The sequence below is a fragment of the Mirounga angustirostris genome, unplaced genomic scaffold (genome assembly GCF_029215605.1).
Source record: "Mirounga angustirostris isolate CCGP_5_RB_7025 unplaced genomic scaffold, mMirAng1.0.hap1 SCAF_14, whole genome shotgun sequence".
NCBI lineage: Eukaryota > Metazoa > Chordata > Mammalia > Carnivora > Phocidae > Mirounga > Mirounga angustirostris.
This window is the reverse complement of record NW_026991722.1, coordinates 83462720-83483484: the sequence shown is the minus strand read 5'-3', so window position 1 is coordinate 83483484 and position 20765 is coordinate 83462720. Positions and strand designations below refer to the sequence as shown.

The following is a 20765-nucleotide window of genomic DNA, read 5'->3' as shown; positions in this document are numbered from 1 at the left end:
AAGAATGGTTTTGAGCTTTCAACGCACCCATAGGTCTATCCTGCCCGAATGCCCAAATATATCTATTTGCCAGTGATTTTGTTTTGTAGGTTGTAATTAATGTATGATTTAGAACCTCAACTCTAGCTTTAAGAGACCGCAAAGGTTCTGTACTAAACAACGCAACACAAAAAAGAAAAAAACTTAGATGAGATGATCCTAAGAATATTCATTGACTCTTCCTTACCACTGAATGTGGCTCTCCCAATTATCTCCATCGGAAAAATGAGGAAATTAAGGCTGGACCAAATGAAATCACCAGCCCAAGATCACCCAGAAACAAAACCTAGTTGAACCCAGGCCGTTCAGATCCCAAAACTCGAGACACGCATTGCCTCCCAAGCGCTGGTTGTGTTTGCAAGACCTCGACCTTCTGGAGATTCTCCCCGGTGGAAGTAGAGTGGGAGCCGGGATTTTAGGAGCATGGAAATCATCTACGGGGGTCCCCTGGAGAGTATCAGTGGACGGAAGCGGCGAGTGCACCCACCCCAGGCAGGGCCCCCTCGCGCGGCGGGGGTCCGCGGGGCTGCGCGGGGAGCTGGGGGAACACCTGCAGCCTCAGGGGGCCGCAGCCGGGAGAACGCTCGCATTTTACTTCTGTAATTGGCCTTCCTGTGCATTGCCCAAGCCCCTTCCTGTTGGGGAAGCAGCGCCGACCCCGCAGCCTCCCCGCCCGGCCTGGGACGGAGGGGAGGAGAGGGGAGGAGAGGGGATGAGAGGGGAGGGAGGGGCGGGAGGGCGGCGGTCCCCTAGCCCGCCCGGCTGTGACAGGCCCGGGACGGGTCCCGCCCCAAGGGCACCCCGGGTCCTCCTCCTCGCGACCCCAGGTGTGGGGTTCGGACGCCGGGACCCGCCCGACTCGAGGGGGCGGCCCCGGGGCAGGGGTCCCTTCGAGCAGAGCTGAGGGAAGCGGGCCCGGCCGGTGCGACTCACCCGGCCCGCTGCAGTCAGCGCACACCTCGCTGCTCCGAAGCCGCTTCGACATGGCTCCCGCCTCCCACCTGCCAGGAATCAGGGTCCCCGGGACAGTGAAGGCGGCGGCGGCGGCGCTTCCGCTCTAACGGGTCCCAGCGGCGGCGCTGGCGGCGGCGCCTCTCCCCTCAGCGCCTCGCAGCCGCGGCGCAGCACGCACGCGCGGGGAGGTGCCCTTCGCCGTCGGACAGATCATGTGACCGGAAAGGGCACGCTGCCTTGCCGCCATCTTGAGTGAGGGCAGATATGTGCCCCAGCATCTTCTGCCCTGCCTATATATTTTCTTCAATTTGGGTCTCTCTCTTTGGAAGTCCCAGCACTGAGTAATACCAGGGGAAGCTGCAAAATCTCGTGGCCAGAGTTCTGCAGCCACAAGTTTCCTGAGGCAATCAATAGTCAAGTTACTTAGTGTAACTGGTCAAATTCATTCACTTAATCAATAAATACTTATTGAGCATTTACTATGTTCCACATACTGTTCCAGGTGCAGAAGAAATAACAGTGAGCAAAGAAGACAAAATTTCCTGTTCTCATGGCGCTTACATTCTACTGTGGTAGACCTACAATAAAATAAATCAAATAAGCAACAGTTTTAGTCTCATGTGGAAGATGGAGCTGATATGTTATCTACCTCTAGTGCACGATTTTTTTTTTTTTTGGCATGTCTTGCTACATAAGAATGATTTTTTTTTTTTTTTACATTTTTAAAGGGTTGTAAAGAAGAAAAAGGAGAAGAGGAAGTGGATGAATAATATCCGACAAAACTCATATATGGCCTACAGAGCTAAATATTTACTATCTGGCTAAGGACAAATGGAATAATTTACAGAAAAATGTGGTGTGCCTGCCCTATTGTAAGCACTCAATAATAGTAGCTCCCACTATTCTTGGTATTCGGTATCACTATTATTTTCTAATCACAACTTTTTGTTTTTGAGAATAAGAATAGATGGCCTACAGTAACACAGGATGGTGTGAGATAAACACAATGAGATGAGTTTAATCAGTGTGAATGAGAGATGTGACCCTAATGCTAATGAATATTTATTGTATGTATTATATGTAAATGCAGCCATGATCTCCAGTCAGGAAATACTGGATGCCTATTAAGGTCCAGGCACTGTTTTGACTTTAGATACTCTGGTAAGCAGCCATTGTGGAGTTCTGCAACTCATGAATAAGAGAGATGTTCAATAAATATTGAATGATGAAGAGAAAGATTAAGTCGCATAAAGTTTCTGGAAAGATAGGAAGTCCTGGAAGAGGTCTTAGAAGCTCTGGATGTTGGTCTACCTCTCCATTTTGGTAAATGTGTGGTGTAGGAATAACTGCATAATACCCACACATTCCACAGGGAGAGCCTCTGGGTGCCATCCTGATGCTCCTGCATCCTGTTTTGGTTCTCAGACTCACAAATCTTCTGGACTCAACACATGTGGAGAACGGATTAGGCCAGGATTCTTGAACAGCTGTTGTTGCAGGCATCTGAAAAGCTGGCTGCACACAGGCCGGGGAGGGAGAGGGTATGTTTTACAGGATGCACTGAATAACTTCCCCCAGCTGTGTGGTCTAGTTGTAGACAACTGCGTGGATAACTTTGGCTGGTGAGTAGCTGCAAGTTGACTTGGCTCTTCATTGAATCAAAAGAGCTGTAGTGTCTGAGGTTGAAACCCAAAGAATGAACTTAATATTTGCAGAGTGTGATCAAGTCTGGGTATTATCTATTAGTCTTTTTAGCTGTAATCCAAAACTCAAAGTGGCTAGTTCCAAAAATAAATGACGCTCATATGTGGAAGAAACCACCATCATATGTAACTTTGAATCATAACCCGGTTTGGAGTTCAGATAGAACAGTGGTTCTCAACTGGGGATGATTTTTCTCCCCCTGGGGACATTTGGCAATGTCTGGAGGTATTTTGGCCAGGGGAGTGCTATGGCATCCAGGGGATAGAAAGGCCAGAGATGCTCAACATCCTACAAAGCACAGGACAATCCCCACAGAAAGAAAATTACTGAGTTTACAATGTGCCGATGTTGAGAAACCCTGAGGAAGAACAACTCCCTCGTTATGCAAACCTTCAGTGCCACTTCTCCAGAGTTTTTAATATTCCCTCTTTAAAATTGTTCGGTGTTGCCCACTTCCAAAATGGCTTCTGGCCAATCATGGAAGCACTGCCCAATTCCAAAAAGGCTGCAAGGGAGTCAGTAACTGGAATGGTTTGGTCCAGGCCCCAGCGGCCACCCCCTGAGCTCAGAGCGGATGGAAGAGGCCCAGTTGTGGACTGAACCATGTGAAATCGCTGGAGCAGGGGGGAAGGGGCTGGTGACGGATAGGCCGAGTTTTCCGTGTCCAGATCCTGAGCTAAGGGAGAGAATGTTAGCTCTGTTTGGGGACTGCACTGTGTTTCCGGGTGTGTAGCTGGGGGTGGGTGCGATCGGGCCGACTCCGGGCCGCGTGGCTGGCCTCGTCTCCCCCCGCCGCGGCGCGCACGGTGGTTCGCCCCGCGCACTTCCCGGTTTGGGGCAGTTCGGCCCGCAGAAGTCGGTTCGGGAGCTGTCAGCGCGGGCGGGAGCGCGGCGGGGTGCGGGGTGGGCACGGCCGACCCCGTCCCGGACCCGGCCCGCGACCCCCGACCTCCCTCGCGCCCCGCACCCGGTCCGTAGGCCGCCCCGCCGTGTACCGCGCCCCTCTCTCACTCTCTCTCTCTCTCTCTCTCTCTCTCTTGCGCCGGCCGCCGGGCGGGCGGGCGCCGGAGACCCCGCCGGGGCTGAGGCTTGGCAAGCGGGCGGTGAGGGCCCGGCTGCGGCCTTTTCGCCATGTCCTCGGCCCGCGACAACAGCGGCCACTTCCCCTTGCACCTCCTGGTGTGGAACAACGACTACCGGCAGCTGGAGAAGGAGCTGCGGGGCCAGGTGAGGGGCGGGGCGGGGGTCCGCAGGCGGCGAGGGGCGGGGGGGGAGTGCGGATCGGGAGGTCGGTTTGTCCCCCTGAGCCCATCTCCAACCTTCTGCCTTCGGGGCCCCGCAGACCCCTTCAGTTCTGCAGCCGTGGAACAATAATAATAAGAGGACATGTATCGGAGTGCTTACTGGGTGCCAGGCCCTGTGCCAAGCGCTTTATGAACATTATTATCTTTTTGCCTTTCCAACAATCCTAGGAAATAGGCACTGTTGTTATTACATTGGCCAGAGAAGGAAACTGAGGCTCTCAGAGGTTATGTGCCTTGCGCAAGGTCGCCCCCCTAATAAATACCAAGTCGGGACTTTAACTATGGCCGGCTGGCTCCCGAGTGCACTGTTTTAACCAGTTTGGCTCTACTGCCTCTCCCAAAGAGGTGAGAACAGCACACACCGCTCACCCCACCCACCCTTTTTGTAAGGAAGGGCTTGGTTGGGTTTGGAGTCCAGGTTCTAACTCGCCCTGTGACCTTGGGCAAGGGATTTTTCCCATTCTGGCCCAGGGAGGCTGATACATACCAAAGTTTGAGAGTCACGGGTGCACAGGATCCTTAAAATCCCTTCCTATCCTCAAATGCTTTGATTCCTTGTCTTTTATTTATTGCTATCTCTTTAAAGCAGTGGTTCTCAGTTGGAGGTGGTTTTTGACACACACCTCCCCACCCGCAATGGTAATGCGTGGAGACAAGGACAGTTTTGGTCCTTACTGGTGGGGAATGGGTGCTACTGGGATCTTAGCGGTAGAGGCCAGGGATGCTGCTCACCATCCTACAGTGCACAAGACAGCTCTCCACAACTGAGAATTATCTGGTCCAAAGTGTCAGTAGCGTTATGCTTGAGGAAACCCTGCTTGTGCCCTCAACTTACAAGCTAATATACTTAGCAGTTAGGATAAGGATTTGTAATTATTTGGTGTAATTCTTGTTGACTTTGAAATCCTTATTTTTGAATGGCTCAAAATCGATGCTATAATTGTCAAGAAATTTTAGAGAAAAAGGAGCACTTTTGGTTGGCAAAAATTGAGCAAGGTCAGCATCACCCCGTTTGGTGAATGGTTACTGCTAAGTGAGTGTTCTTGTACCCTGCTATATTTTTTAAAAATCTGTTGAGCACTTGCTGGAAGTCAAGAGTTGCTCTTTTTTCATTTAAATCCTCTGCCCTCAGAATAAACTTTTATTGTGAGAGTCATTGGTCTTAATTAGATCACGCCCCCAGAGTAGATGATGATTCACCATTAGGTGTCCCAGTATACCTGGTGATTTCATTCCCTTTCTGTTACTAGATGTGGTGCAGAGGGAATCCTCCATCGTTTTGCTCTCAGCTCTAAGTGTTCTCATCTTGGACACTTGAAAAACGACCAGACAATCCTGCTGTGTTGTGCATCTGCACTTCCTCAGTATCGGTGCTGCCCCAGCTTCTTGTGAAATACCAAGATAAAGTACAAAGAAAGTCACAGAACTAAACTCCCTTTTGATAGAGAAGTTCAACGCCATCATTAAGCCACATACTCTTTCAATACTGATTTCTGAAAACAGCAGGCTTTCTATTCATTGGAGGTGAAGAAAAGAGCTTGAATGAAGTGCAGTTTTTCTTTGGAGAAAAACTTGTTTGATAAGAACACGGTCTTGGGTTTACCATCTAAAATGTGGCATAGTTGAATTCTTTCCTTTTCCTGTCGGCTGTAATTCATTGAAAATTCTCTGTGCCTCTTACCTCGAAAAATGTTAAGGACGTTCGTGATCAGAGAATTTTAATTCTGCAGCAGATTTTCCTGGAGTAAATTAGATCCTTCCCCCCCCCCTTACTGTCAAGGCGGGGGGTCAAAGGAAGGATATTCATACTTGCTAATTATTTGGTTTTGACTTTGTTATTGTTTATCCCCGTAGATCATTTCATAGTATACCAGTCCTCTCTGAGGACTCGGTAGTTGAAGCCGATTCATAAAGAACATCTTTACCGTGAAAGCTTGACTGTCCTGACCACATAATCTCATCTTAATCCTGAAACTTGGCCACTGAAGGGGTAGAGGTGGGGCTGGCTTCAAGGGCGTGCTACCTGTACTCAGGAGGGGTGTGCTTGGTATAATGCTCTGCTGTCACCACCTTGAAATTCTTTCTGTTTTTTTTTTAAGATTATTTATTTGAGCGAAAGAGAGTGAGAGCAAGACAGCGTGGGAGGGGGGCGGAGGGGGAGAGAGAATCTTGAGCAGACTCCCTGCTCAGCATGGAGCCTGACTCGATCTCACAACCCTGAGATCTGACCTGAGCTGAAATCAAGAGTTGGAGCCTTCAGTTGGTTAAGCGACTGCCTTCGGCTCAGGTCATGATCCTGGAGTCCTGGGATCGAGTCCCGCATCGGGCTCCCTGCTCGGCGGGGAGTCTGCTTCTCCCTCTGACCCTCCTCCCTCTCATGCTGTCCCTCATTCTCTCTGTCTCAAATAAATAAATAAAATCTTTAAAAAAAAAAAAAAGGGCGCCTGGGTGGCTCAGTTGGTTGGGCGACTGCCTTCGGCTCAGGTCATGATCCTGGAGTCCCGGGATAGAGTCCCGCATCAGGCTCCCTGCTCAGCGGGGAGTCTGCTTCTCCCTCTGACCCTCACCCCTCTCATGCTCTCTCTCATTCTCTCTCTCAAATAAATAAAGAAAATCTTTAAAAAAAAAAAAAAAGAGTTGGAGCCTTAACCAACTGAGCCACCCAGGCGCCCCCACCGTCTTGAAATTCTTATTTTTTTTCGAACAAGGAGCCTTGCATTTTCATTTTTCACTGCGCCCTGCAGATTATGTAACTGGTTCAGGGTTAAGAAGTTACTCATTGATATCATTAAAATATGTGGCAGGAAATATTTTGTTGCTTTCATGTTTGCCAAGATTCTCTTGATTATGAAACAACTACGGACTTCTGTGACTTGGAGGCAGTTGGGTTAATGGCCAGTACTAATACTGATAACGTTGTGAGCTTGGGCAAGTTATTTACTCTTGCTGAATTGTTTTATCATCTGTAAAAATAGGGAGAGTAGCACTGAAAGCCTACCCATTTGTCAGGCATTGTGCTGAAATGCTTTCTGTGCAATTTTAGATTTAATTCTCACACTGCCCTGGAGTGAATGCTTTCATGATTCCCATTTTACAGATAAGGAAACCAGATAAGGTGGAGAGGCTCAGTTGCCTGCTTAGCCTGTGCCTGAACCAGGGTGTGAACCCAGAACGTCCGGACTCTGTCCTAATGCTGTATTCTTAACCCTTGCATTCTGCTTCTTTCCGTAAGAGTCCCTCCAGTTCAGAATCGTGGAAAATAAGGCAGAGAACAGATGTGGAAGCGCGGCACATAGTAAGTGAGAGTAATCCCATTTATCATCGTTGCTGCTGTGATTATGATAATCTTCCTGGGCATTCAGTTTCTTTTATGTATGCCCCGGTTTTTCTGCAAGGAACGTGTATTGGCTGCATAGTTAAAAACAAAAAATTCCTATCACCCCAGCAATACAACCAGCTGTTTAACTTAGTGTTTTGTTTGCCAGTGAGCTTCTGCTCTCTGTTCGTTCCTTCCTCCCATCCCACGAGTGAGACTCGAAGCAGGCACACCAGTAGCTGTAAGGATTGTATTTTGTTCTAGGAACAACAGCACAGAAGGAATCAAGTTTATCCAGATGAAGAGGGTAGGCGCGTTTCCGAGTGTGCATGAGTCAGCCCCCACCCCAAGGTCTTGCTGAGAGCTGGAGTGTGGAGTTTGCCAGCTCTGCATTTGTTTTGAGCTTTCCATGTTGGCTCAGCAGAGGCACTTTATTAAGTGCCTCTTAACGCATTAGCTCTACTGTCCTTAATATTCAGTGGGGCCTTGAAGTCAGTGCAGTGGAAATGATTTGTGTCACGGTTATGTTGTTTGTCATTTAGCTAGAGAGGTCTGTTAAACATCCCTGGCCTTCTTATGGATGCTGGGAGAATGAGTGAACACTTAAGGGGACATATGCAAAGGTCAGTCAGTGCACCTTAGATGGGGGGAAACCCAGGACCGAGTAGGGTGGAGGGTGGCAGATGAGGCCTGACTCGAGGGCCAGGCCCCAGTGAGGAAGCCAGCAGGTGAAAGGATACCATCAGGTCAAGAGGAAGAGGATGTTCTAGGTGGCAGCAGTCCTCAGAGCTTGACGGGGAGCTACCCTGGGGTTGTCGCCCCAGTCTGCAGCAGGCCAAGTGGGGCACTGGGCACACATTCAGGTTGGTGCCTGTTGGCTGGAGGCCTTCCAGGAGCCAGGGGCCAAGCATCCAAGATGAAGAGCTAGAGCCTGCTCTCACGTCCTCCCTCTTGGCCCTCGGGGGCTCAGGCTCGCTTGAGGGAACTATGCCTATGGATACCATTTCCCGCCTGACTTGGCAGGGGCTGGGGGGGTGGATGGTCAGTTTGGGCCACAGCTGCAGAGGACCAGAGCAGCCTGAGATGCACAGGAATGAGGGTGGACTTCTGGAGAGAATGGAAGGCCAGTTAGCAGCCTCTTGCTGGAGCCCCCACCCCACCCCCACCGCCAGAGGTAACAGTGATGGTTGATGAAGCACTTACGTTGTGTTGGGTTTGGAGGCACAGAAGGGTTGGTTAATGCACCTGAGGCTAGTCAGGGGCCTGGACGTGGGCCTGTTGTCTGGCTCTGCGGCCTGCACTCAAAGCTTGGCCTTTTACTGCCTTGGGAGGGCAGCAGGATGAAAACAAGTCTTTGAGCAAGCAAAGTCAGTGGGCTTAAATTAGCAATTAGGATGGGGACGTGCAGAAATCTCACTGCTTTTTTTCTTTGGGGGCACTATCATAGTTGAAGGGGTGGGTGTTTTTAATTTGGTATAGTTCATGACTGAAGAAACATAAAGGGAAAACTGAAATGATCAGCTTCCAATGTGAATTCCAGTTTAATTCTGAACGCTCTTGCTCACTGAGCTAATGTCATTGGTTAGAGACCCTAAGCCCCACTATAAACTGTAATGAAATCTGAACAGATCCCTTTTAGGAAGAAACTGACCGCTTATATGTGGGTGTATGATAATAAGAGCTATTTCTTCTTAGTGCTTCTTAACAGGGTTAGTATTATGCCTTTACTCTTGTAAGAACTCTGTCGGTCGGTGTTTTTTATTCCCAGTTTACACGGGAGCAAACTGAAGCTCTGGAGAAATTAAACAACTCATCAAACAGTATATAGGTGATAGATTCGTTTTATGTATTACATAAAGCACATACATACATAGGTTTTTTCAAACATCTTTATTGAGCTATAATTCACTAATTATAGAATTCACCCATTAAAGTATATCACTGAGTGGTTTTTAGTGTCTTCACTGAGTTGTGCAACCATCACCACGATCAAATTCCAGACATTTTCATCTCCCCAGAAAGAAACCTCGTACCCCATAGTCACTCTCCATTTCCCCTCCACCCCTTCAGCTCTGGGCGACCGCTAATCCACTTGCTGTCTCTCTAGATTTGCCTATTCTGGACATTTCCTATAAATGGAATCCTATGATATGTGGCCTTTTGTGTCTGGCTTCTTTTACTTACCATGTTTGTGAGGGCCATCCACACTGTGGCACGTATCAGTCCTTCATTCCTTTTTATGGCCAAATAGTATTCCCCTGTCTGGGTGTACCTCATTTTGTTTATCCATTTACCAGTTGGTGGATATTTGTCTCCCCCGCCCCCCGCACTTTTTGGTTATATGGATAATGCTGTATGCATATTCATGTACAAGTTTTCATATGGGTGTATGTTTTTTTTTGGTTTTTTTTTTTTAAGATTTTATTTATTTATTTGAGAGAGAGAGAATGAGAGACAGAGAGCATGAGAGGGGGGAGGGTCAGAGGGAGAAGCAGACTCCCCGCCGAGCAGGGAGCCCGATGTGAGACTCGATCCCGGGACTCCAGGATCATGACCTAAGCCGAAGGCAGTCGCTTAACCAACTGAGCCACCCAGGCGCCCCTGGGTGTATGTTTTTATTTCTCTTGGGTAAATACCCGTGAGAGGAATTGCTGGGTCATATGGTCACTCTCTGTTTGACTTTTCGAGGCCCTGCCAACCGTTTTTCAAATTGGCTGCACCATTTTACATTCCCACCAGCCGTGTGTGAGGGTTCCATTTCTCCACATCCTTGTCCACACTTGTTACTCTTTTTGATTGTAGTCCTCCTAGTGGGTGTGAAGTGGTATCTCATTGTGGTTTTGACTGACATTGCCCTAGTGATGAGTGAAACTGAGCCTCTTCTATTGTACTCCTTGGCACTGGCATATCGTCTTTGAAGAAATGTCTATTCCAAATCCTTGGCCCATTTAAAAATTGGGTTGTCTTTTTAGTCTTGAGAAGTTCAAGTTCTTCGTATATTCTGGATACTAACTAGCCCCTTATCAGATAAATGACTTGCAAATATTTTTTCCCCTTCTGTGGGATGTCTTTTTACTTCATGGTATCATGGGAAGTACAAAAATTTTCAATTCTGATGAAGTGCAATTTATCTGTATTTTCTTTTGTCTCTTATGTTTTTGGTATTGTATCTAAGAAGGCTTTGCCCAACCCAAGGTCACAAAGATGAACTCTGTTTTCTTCTAAGAGTTTTATTGTTTCAGTTCTTCCATTTCGGTTTATGATCAATTTAGAGCTAATTTTCATGTATCATATATATAAAACTTCATTCTTTTGCATGTGGGTATCCAGTTGTTCAAGCACCACTTGCTGAAAAGATTATTTTTATTTTTTTTTTAAAGATTTTATTTATTTATTTGACAGAGAGAGAGGGAACACAAGCAGGGGGTGTGGGAGAGGGAGAAGCAGGCTTCCCGCTGAGCAGGGAGCCCGATGCGGGGCTCAGCCCCAAGACCCCGGGATCATGACCCGAGCTGAAGGCAGACACTCAACTACTGAACTACCCAGGCGCCCCTAAGTTGTATTCTATTGATTCTATCTTTATGGCAGTACCATACTGTCTTGATTGCTGTAGCTTTATACATAGTTAAGTTTTGAAATTGGTAATTGTGAATCTTCAAACTGCTCTTTTCAAGATGGTTTTGGCTATGCTGGTCTCCTTGCACTTCCTGAAGAATTTTAGGATCAGCTAGTCAATCTCTACAAAAAGCCAGCTGGAATTTTGATAGGTATTGCGTTGACTCTGTAGCTCAGTTTGGGGAATATTTTGTTTTAAGATTTTATTTATTTATTTGAGAGAAAGGGGAGGGTTAGAGGGAGAGGGAGATGCAAACTCCCCGCTGAGCAGGGAGCCCGATGTGGGACTCGATCCCAGGGCCCTGGGATCATGACCTAAGCCAAAAGCAGATGCCTAACCAACTGAGCCACCCAGGTGCCCTCAGTTTGGGGAGTACTGACATCTTAAGTATTAAGTCTTCTGAACCATGAACATGTGATGTTTTTCCATTTATTTAGGTCTTAATTTCTTTCAACAATGCTTTACAGTTTTCAGAGTTTATGTTTTGTACTTTTGTTATTTATTCCTAAATGTTTCATTCTTTTTGATGCTATTGTAAATAGAATTGTTTTCATAATTTCATTTTCAGTTGTTAGTGTATAGAGAGACAATTGATTTTGTTTCATTTTTTAAAACTGAAGTATAATTAACATACAATGTTGTATTAATTTCAGGTGTACAACATATTGATTCAACAGTCCTATACATTTTCAGTGCTCACCACGATAAGTGTAGTCACCATCTGTCACCAAACAACGTTATTACAATATTATTGACTATATTCCATATGCTGTACTTTTCAAAATCTTTGTGCCTTACTTATTTTATAACTGGAATTTTGTATATCTTAGTCCCCTTTATCTATTTTACCCATCTCTCCACTCACCTCCCCTCTGGCAACAACCAGTTTGTTCTCTGAGAAATATAATTGATTTTTATGTATTGATCTTGTATCTTCCAGTCTTGCTGAACTCCTTTGTTAGTTCTAACCCTTTAGTGGATACCTTAGGATTTTCTATATATAAGATCATGTCATCTGTGAATAGAGATTTACTTCTTCCTTTCTAATCTGGATGCCTTTTCTTTCTTTTTCTTGCTGTATTGCCCTGGTTAGAACGTCTAGTACAGTACTGAATAGAAGAGACAGAAGAAAACATCCTTGTCTTGTTCCTTATCTTAGGGGGAAGGCATCCAGTCTTTCACCATTAAGATAATATTAGCTGTGAGTGTTCATAATTGGGTGCTCTTTGAGGAAATTCCCTTCTATTTCTAGTTTGTTGAGTGTTTCCTGTTTTTTTATTTTTATTTTGTATCATGAAGGGGTGTTGGATTTTGTCAAATGCTTTTTCTCCATTGTCGTAGCCTTGTTTGGGCCTCTGTAACAAAATACCATAGACTGGGTAGTTTATAAACAATAGAAATTTATTAAAGTTCAGGAGGCTCTAAATCCAAGATAATGGTGCTGGCAGATTTAGTGTGGTGGCTGGAGAGGGCTCTCTTCCTGGCTCATAGCAGCAGCTTTCCAGCTGTGTCCTCACATGGTGAAAGTGGGTCTAGCAAGCTCTCTGGGGCCTCTTTTTTTAAGACACTAACTCCATTCATGAGGGCCCCACACTCATGACCTAAGCACCCCCCCACCCCCCACAAAGGCCCCACTTCTAATACCATCATCTTTGAAAGTTAGGATTTCAACATAAGAATGTAGACTACAGTTAGACCACAGCATACATCTATTGAGATGATCATGTGTTATTTTATTTTATTCTATTAATATGCTGTGTTATATTAATTATCAGATGTTAAACCACCTTTGCATTTGAGATAAATCTCACTTGGTCCTGGTGTTTAATAGTCCTTTTTATGTGTTGCTAAATTTGTTTTGCTAATATATTGTTGAGGATTTTGCATCTATATTCATTAGAGGTATTGGTCTGTGGTTTTCTTTCTTTGGTAATGTGTTTGTTATCAGGATAATACTGGGCTCATAAAACAAGTTGGGAAGTTTTCCTTTATCTTCTATTTTTTTTATTTTTGGAAGAGTTTGTGAAGAGTTGATATTAATTCTTTGAATGTTTGGCAGAATTCACCAGTGAAGCCATCTGGGCCTGAGCATTTTTTAAAGTTTAAAAATTACTGATTCAATCTCTTGTTACAAATTTATTCAGATTTTCTGTTTTTTCTTAAGTCAGTTTTGCTAGTTTATGTCTGTCTAGGAATATGTGCCTTTCATTTAAGTCTCTACTCTGTTGGCATACGGTTCACAGTATTCCTTTTTTTTTTTTTTTAAGATTTTATTTATTTGAGAGAGAAAGAGAGAGATTGAGAGAACAAGTGGGAGGAGGGGCAGAGGGAGAAGCAGACTCCCTGCAGAGCAGGGAGCCTGATGCGGGACTTGATCCCAGGACCTTGGGATTATGACCTGACCCGAAGGCAGACGCTTAACCAACTGAGCCACCCAGGCGTCCCATAGTATTCCTCTTAAACACTCTATTTCTGTAGAGTTGGTAGTGATATCCCTTCTTTCATTCCCGCTTTTGGTAAGTGGAGTCTTCTCTCTTTCTTTCTTGGTCAATCTAGCTGAAAGTTTATCAATTTTGTTGATATTTACCAAGAACAAATTTTTGGTCTTGTTGATTTTCCTGTTTTGATTTGCTGTTCTCTGTTTTGCTAATTTCCACTTTAATCATCCACTGTCTTTAATCCCAGTCACCATAATATAGTATTTTTCCTCCGTTCGCTCTTTTCAAATGAGAAAGAGGTGCAGGAGGCTCTGAAGAGCTACAGTCAGCATTGCAAAATGGGCTGCTGTCTGGCTCATACGTCCTTTTTCCCCCTGTGGTCCAAACTAGTCAACTACTTAATGTATTTGGCTTTGGTTTTACACACCATTTCTAGTGGTTGCCCAGGAGCTTGAGTGTCAGTCCTTGGTCTGAGATGTTTTGTTTTGGGGTGTGAATCGCATTAAATAGAATTTCCCCTTTTTGTGTGACAGTATTCTTTTTTTTTTTTTTTTTTTTAAGATTTTATTTATTTATTTGAGAGAGAGAGCAGGAGAGGGGGGAGGGTCAGAGGGAGAAGCAGACTCCCCGCCGAGCAGGGAGCCCGATGTGAGACTCGATCCCGGGACTCCAGGATCATGACCTGAGCCTAAGGCAGTCGCTCAACCAACTGAGCCACCCAGGCGCCCCAGTGACAGTATTCTTAAACATCTCCTCTGTATCAGGTGGTGTGCTAAACCCAGCACCTTTCCCGTAAACTGAACTTGTTAGGTGAGGAAACAGTTTATATAACATATGTAAAGAGGCAATGAATTTGCTAATTCTTTCTTTCTTGCTAAACTTCAATCTTTAGTTGGATTACTGTTTTAAAAACAATGGTTTACTGCAGATTAGAGACCAGGGTGGTGGAAGCTAGGAAATGCGAGACTTGGATCCGGCCCTTTGGAAGAACATCAGTGTCTCTGGTGAGAGAGACAAAAGCCATACCCTTGGGGAAAGCCAGGGAATCCCGGGAGGTGGTGTGGGCCCCTTTCCAGGAGATGTGTTGGTATTCCAGCGCCGGAGAGAATGCTGAGGCCTAGGATCGGTCCAGGAGGACATGTGCTCACTTAGCAGAATGTCTTCGGCCACTGCTGTCGTTCCTCGGGAACAGTTCCTGTCTTCACTGCATGCCAGCCATGATGCACTTTGCAAAACAGGGAGGTTCAGTAGCTGTTGGGCAGTAGCTGTTCAGCTCTGCTTACCTTTCTCCCCTGTGGCCAGTAAGTGGAACATTCTGGATATCTTTGGAGGCTGCAGTTAAAGCCTGCACAACAACTAGCATCTCAAATCAAGATAAAAGCACATTTCCTGAGAAGTATTTGAGCACTTAAAACGTTTTACAATCCAGAAGTCCCATGGTAGTTTCTTGCGTCCTTGGAAGAACGTTCAGAATCCTCTTTGGAAGGCAGCATTTGGTCATTCAGACTGGGCTCATACCACCAGAGAAACTGCCACTTGGCTCTCCACCCAGTGCAGGTGGCGGAAGGAGGGCCGGGATTCGAATGAAGAGTAAAAGCCAAATGGCTCTGCCCAGCATGGGGAAGAAAACCTTCGAGGGGAAACAGACCACAGTGGCATGTGTTTGTTCTCACATTTACCTAGAAACATGTCCACATCCACGTCTGGTGGATCACGCTCATTGCAGGACCCGTGGATGCTGCCTCTTCACAGTGCTCAGAACTCCATACACAGTAATGAGAGTGGCGTTCTGGGGGGAACCCAGCTAGAGAATGTGATTTTATTCTGACCCAAATGACCTTCTGTACTTTCAGTTTTGCTTAAAGTCCTCCACTTTCTGGTCTAGACCTGAGTGCTGATATACGCTTGAGAAATCCCCCATGTTCGGCGTCACAGGGTGGTTGCATTCATGAAAGCCCCTAGCCCTATTTATTTATTTATTTATTTATTTATTTATTTTAAAGATTTTTTATTTATTTATTTGAGAGAGAGAATGAGAGAGAGAGCATGAGAGGGGTGAGGGTCAGAGGGAGAAGCAGACTCCCTGCTGAGCAGGGAGCCCGATGCGGGACTCGATCCCAGGACTCCAGGATCATGACCTGAGCCGAAGGCAATCGCTTAACCAACTGAGCCACCCAGGCGCCCCCCTAGCCCTATTTAGACTTCATCTGAGGGCTGTTGCGGGCATAAGACGTGCCTGATGATCTGAGGCCTACAGTCCATGTTAACTTATTGGGCACTTCACTTTATAGAAAAAGGAACTCAGTAGCGATCATCTTTATTATAGCTCTCAAATTAATATTTCAACCACTCCCACACGCAAGCATTCTTTCTTCCATATAGTGCTGTAATTAATGTGTAATTTTCCACTTTATACTAAATTTGATCTCTCACACACATTTCCATGTTTTGATATAATATATACAATCTTACAAACGCCAGTGTTTACCTCACAGAATGTGGAGGCCCTGGACCCACGAGGTCGAACCTTACTGCACCTTGCTGTTTCTTTGGGACATTTGGAATCTGCTAGAGTCTTGCTGCGACATAAAGCAGATGTTACAAAAGAAAATCGTGAGGGATGGACAGGCAAGTATGCTTTTAAAATATCTGAAAGCCTTTTGTTTCGGTATCTCTTTCTGAATAAAGGCCAGTCTCAATGATAATTGTCCTCAAGTTATCTTTATCTTAAGACTCTTTCTCTCCTGGGAGTAGGGGCTGGGGCGAGGAGATGCGGGCCTGCAGCACAATGGTCCGAACTGTGCCCTGGGCCAGAAGCCCTCAGTGAAGGGTGACTCCTATCCAGAAAGCAGCTCTCAGTTCAAACCCTTCCACCACATATGAGTGTGGAGGCCAGATTCCTCCTGAGGAGTGTGATGGTAACTCCAGTGAATCTCTTGGGATAGGCAAAATCAAAACGAAATTATGGCTACAAGTAGCCTTTTCCGGTGAAATCCGGGCATTTCACTTGCTTGCAAGCAATGAACTGTTGGTCAGAGTAATTCTGTTGGCTGAGCAAAGATACACCCAAGCCCTACCTGCCTGGTCCACATGTAACCACGGTTGTGTGATCACACAGGTAAAGCCTGCTCTCTGAAGACACTGTCAGGATTTCAGAACCAGTGGTAAGAGAGGGGGTGTGGGGGGAGGATGGAAGTTGGTTTGCTCTAGAGGCTACAAGCGCTGTATTTTCTCTTCACTCAGTTAAGAGCTAGCGATAGCAGTCATGGTCATAAAAGTAAGGTGGGATGTAGCCTCTCCCCCTCTTTGAAGAAAATGTTGATCTTTGATCTAGAGACTCCTTTCAAACTAGCTTAGGAGTTTGTCAGAGTCGGAGACTACTGGGTGATGAAGTTTCACCTCCTTGGTTTCCAGTTTTACATGAGGCTGTGAGCACTGGTGACCCCGAGATGGTGTACACCGTTCTTCAACATCGGGACTACCACAACACATCCATGGCCCTTGAAGGAGTTCCTGAGCTGCTCCAGAAGATTCTCGAGGTATCCATAAAAATGTGGCAATGCCATAATTTGAGTTAAATGCTGACAACATAGCTGGAGACATGGTTAGACATCCACTTGTACCTTCCTAAGAGTTTAATGAATTGTAAATACAATACGTTTAGTACCAAAGAGCATTATTCCTTATCTATTAGACGTATGAGGTCTTTCACCGATTACGTTTCTATGTCCCTAGACCTATCCTTTTAAGTGCTGCTTAAAAACTATAACTTAAGACAAATAGACATCAAACAATTTGTCTAGGTGCCTGTTTTCTTAACAGTGGCCTTCTGAACATAGGTCTTTTTTTTTTTTTTTTTGGTTAAAGATTTTTATTTATTTATTGGAGAGAGAGAGAGCATGAGAGGGGAGAGAGTCAGAGGGAGAAGCAGACTCCCTGCTGAGCAGGGACCCCGATGTGGGACTTGATCCCGGGACTCCAGGATCATGACCCGAGCTGAAGGCAGTCGCTTAACCAACTGAGCCACCCAGGCGCCCCCGTAGGTCATCTTTTTTTTTGAGAGACAGTGCACACATGCAAGTGAGGGCAGGGGGGTGGGGGATGGGCAGAGAGAGAGAATCTTCAGCAGGCTCCACACCCAGCGTGAAGCCTGAGACAGGGCTCAATCTCACCCAGAGATCATGACCTGAGCCGAAATCAAGAGTCGGACACTTACCCAACTGAGCCACCCAGGTGCCCCTGAGCACAGGTCATCTTGAGGAAATGATGATGAGCATTGGTTACTGTACAGAGATTTCCAGGGCCTGCTGAGGCTCCGAAGTGTGTATGCACCTTCTCCTTGCCACTTGTGTTGACTCTAGCCGTTAGCATTTCGTGACTTCTCATCCATTGGCTTAGTTTATTTACAGCCATTGGCTTTGGGCCAGTGAAGACAGTTATCTATCTGTGAATTAAAGTGTATGGACTCTGTGACACTTGGAGTCATTTTTATGAAAATTTACTTATGGGGTGCCTGGGTGGCTCAGTCGTTAAGCATCTGCCTTCGGCTCAGGTCATGATCCCGGGGTTCTGGGATCGAGCCCTGGCATTGGGCTCCCTGCTCCATGGGAAGCCTGCTTCTCCCTCTCCCACTCCACCTGCTTGTGTTCCCTCTCTCGCTGTCTCTCTCTCTGTCAAAAAATAAATAAAATCTATAAAAAAAAAAAAAAAAAAGAAAATTTACTTGTATGCTCATGGACTATTTTGCATGATGGTTGCCATTCTCCAGAAAGTCTCTGTTACCTGCAAGAACCATCTTATGAGCCAATCATGCAATGTTCTCAGGGCCGCAGGAGACAAGAAAGTACCATGCTTCAATTTTCGTGTCATTTATTCTTAAGCACATAAGTGAGCTTCCCAAAATATCTCCAAAGATATTTGCTAGATAAATCCACTTTACACTTCCGTCAACATGTTTCTTGAGAAAAATTAACGGCTCTATTGAGAAAAGGAACAACTTTGCTGTAAGACAATCACTGCTCATTATCTGAGCACTCTTTTTAAAAAATGTATTTCTCTGACGCTCAAGCAAAATCAGTCCTGGAGGTACTCATTTTTTCATGTACTACATGAAACCTTCCAGGAAATATGAAATAGTTGTATGCGTTGCTTTTAAGCAGTGTTGTGTGTGTGCAAAAGATCAAGTGGATTTCTTGTTTTCTTATCTAACTTACTGGAGGAGGAAAACACATTTGCCCACTTGGCAAAACAGAAGCTGACTTAACGTGGGGTCATTCTTCCTTTAAAAAATCCCATGTAGGGGCACCTAGGTGGCTTAGATGGTTAAACGTCTGCCTTCAGCTCAGGTCACGATCCCAGGACGTCCTGGGATCAAGCCCCGCATCGGGCTCCCTGCTCCGCGGGAAGCCTGCTTCTCCCCCTCCCACTCCCCCTGCTTGTGTTCCCTCTCTCGCTGGGTCTCTCTCTGTCAAATAAATAAATAAAATCTTAAAAAAAAAAAAAAAAATCCCATGTAAAGGATTTCCGTTTTTTACCTGTATTGATCCATAGCAGTAAACTGCATCGGGTTGTCTTGTCCACTTGAAGTTAGACACAGCCTATGAATGACCTGTGTGCCCAGTGGCACCAGATGCTGTTGCTGATGTTTTGTCTTTCAACATTTTCTCCTTAAAACAAGCCCCCCTTTCTTATCTGCTGCCCCTTAGAGAGCCTTTTGTCCATCACTGGAATCCTGGTTTTATTCTCGGGTAGATTCTTGGTCTTCCTTTCCTGTGCTTCTGTAAAAACCACGAGAAAGCCATGGCAGGGGGTGGGGGGAGGCAGGGAACAGAACAACACCTGGAATTTCTAGTATTTCTCTTATTGGATGGTAACTGTTGGATTTCTTAAGTAGCTCTCCAAGAACCTTCCGTAAGAATTTGGGGCAGGTCGGAAAGTCGTCCTAAACAGGGCTGCTCTCATGGTGTAAACTTTTATAAAGTCAAATTCTAAAAGTTGAAGAGGAAAATAAGGGCAAAAGTCTGTTAACTGGAGGGAACATCAACTTCCTGGGGAGGTGATGTCTGGCAGCCTCTTCTGGTTTCGAGGTCCAGTAAATATGAAGCACTTCCAGCACACAAAACCTGTTACAGTCGAGCTCCCCCATAGAATAGATGGAATTGATGTTCCTTTCTTTTTGTTCAGAATAGCCTGTTACCCACATTGCATGGTGGTGCCTAGGCCCATCTTCCAGGCTAATCTTTCTGCTACTGTTAGGAACCAGACTGTGTCCTAAATCAGATTTGATTTTATCCCTCTCTAACCTTGTTGCTCTCAGTTAACTTTATTAACTGTCTAGACATATTTTATATCAAGATAAAATAACAGCCTGCATATAAAATAAACATTTACTTTGATGGGTTTGCATTTTATGTTTCTTATTTTCTGTGTTCTTTCCTTCTCCTCCCCCTTTAAAGCCTCATTAACCCTTACCATGTTTGTGTTCAGTTAATAGTGCTAAGGGTCATTTACTTTAAATCTTTGTCCTTCAGGCTCCGGATTTCTATGTGCAGATGAAATGGGAATTCACCAGCTGGGGTGAGTGGCTCTGGGCTTGTAATTTATTTGTTTCCAAATTTACTGAGCCTGAATATAAGTTTATTTTTCCTTTATGAAAACTGAATATATATATATTTTTTTAATCTAAGAATTGCATAGAAAAGAATAAGGAAAAACAATCACCTATAATCCCACTTAAGCACAACTACTGTTAATGCTTTGGATATTTTCCTTCTAGTTTTTTCCTCCGTGTATAGGGAATTTTCTCCCGAGCATCTGTAAAGAGAATATATAGACAATTTCGTCTCCTCCTTTTGTCACTTAGGTTTTTTTATTTATTTATTTATTTTTATTTTTTTTTTTAGTTTTTTTTAAAACATCACCTTAAAGGGCTAAAATTTTAGTAAGTAGATTTACCATAATTTATTCCTCATTTCCTTATGTGGTTCAACTTGCTTCGTTTAAACTTGTTATTTTAAGGAAGAAGATGAGACACATGTCGGGATAGCTTGGTATTTTACAAAATGGATGTATTTCTCTAAAATCTTCTGTAAGGCAAATCGACTGACAGTAATTTTCATAGATGTTCCAATTTTATTTCTTGTAGATCAGTTAATGACAGCTCTTAATTCCCAGGTTCCCAGCCATTTCACTCCGATTTCTCTGTCAGGCAAGAAGTCATATTTGTAACGAAACATTTAAATGAAGTAAAAAGTATGTAACAGAAGAGAACTTCAGGTTCTTCTGGAAACCTTACGAGTTCTTTTCCAACGCCAATATACGCAGGTGAAGCAGCCACAGATCTTAGCTGCTTTAGGTCTCATATTTTGAAGGGTGGATGTGGCAATGTGGCAGGC

The 20765-nt window shown here is 45.1% G+C and overlaps 2 protein-coding genes across 18 annotated transcripts in view; one reads left to right on the top strand and one right to left on the bottom strand.

The window, feature by feature from the left end:
• The window catches only part of GIT2 (GIT ArfGAP 2), a 49337-nt gene extending 48168 nt beyond the window's left edge, over positions 1–1169 (bottom strand). For 12 of the 15 annotated variants that reach the window (XM_045870440.3, XM_064578520.1, XM_045870444.3 and 9 more), the window contains exon 1: positions 973–1168. In XM_045870440.3, coding sequence (XP_045726396.1) covers positions 973–1024 — 52 coding nt within the window. In that variant the 5' untranslated portion in view covers positions 1025–1168. Of the gene's footprint in view, positions 1–972 lie in introns of all 15 variants that reach the window. The other 3 variants (XR_010407434.1, XM_064578523.1, XM_064578522.1) reach the window with 1 other exon arrangement.
• A 2360-nt stretch (positions 1170–3529) lies between these two features.
• ANKRD13A (ankyrin repeat domain 13A) overlaps positions 3530–20765 on the top strand; it is a 34152-nt gene continuing 16916 nt past the window's right edge. For 2 of the 3 annotated variants that reach the window (XM_045870435.2, XM_045870434.2), the window contains exons 1-5: positions 3530–3924; positions 7234–7296; positions 15867–15999; positions 16786–16910; positions 19902–19947. In XM_045870435.2, coding sequence (XP_045726391.1) covers positions 3829–3924; positions 7234–7296; positions 15867–15999; positions 16786–16910; positions 19902–19947 — 463 coding nt within the window. In that variant the 5' untranslated portion in view covers positions 3530–3828. The remainder of the gene's footprint in view (positions 3925–7233; positions 7297–15866; positions 16000–16785; positions 16911–19901; positions 19948–20765) is intronic. The other variant, XM_045870436.2, reaches the window with a different exon arrangement.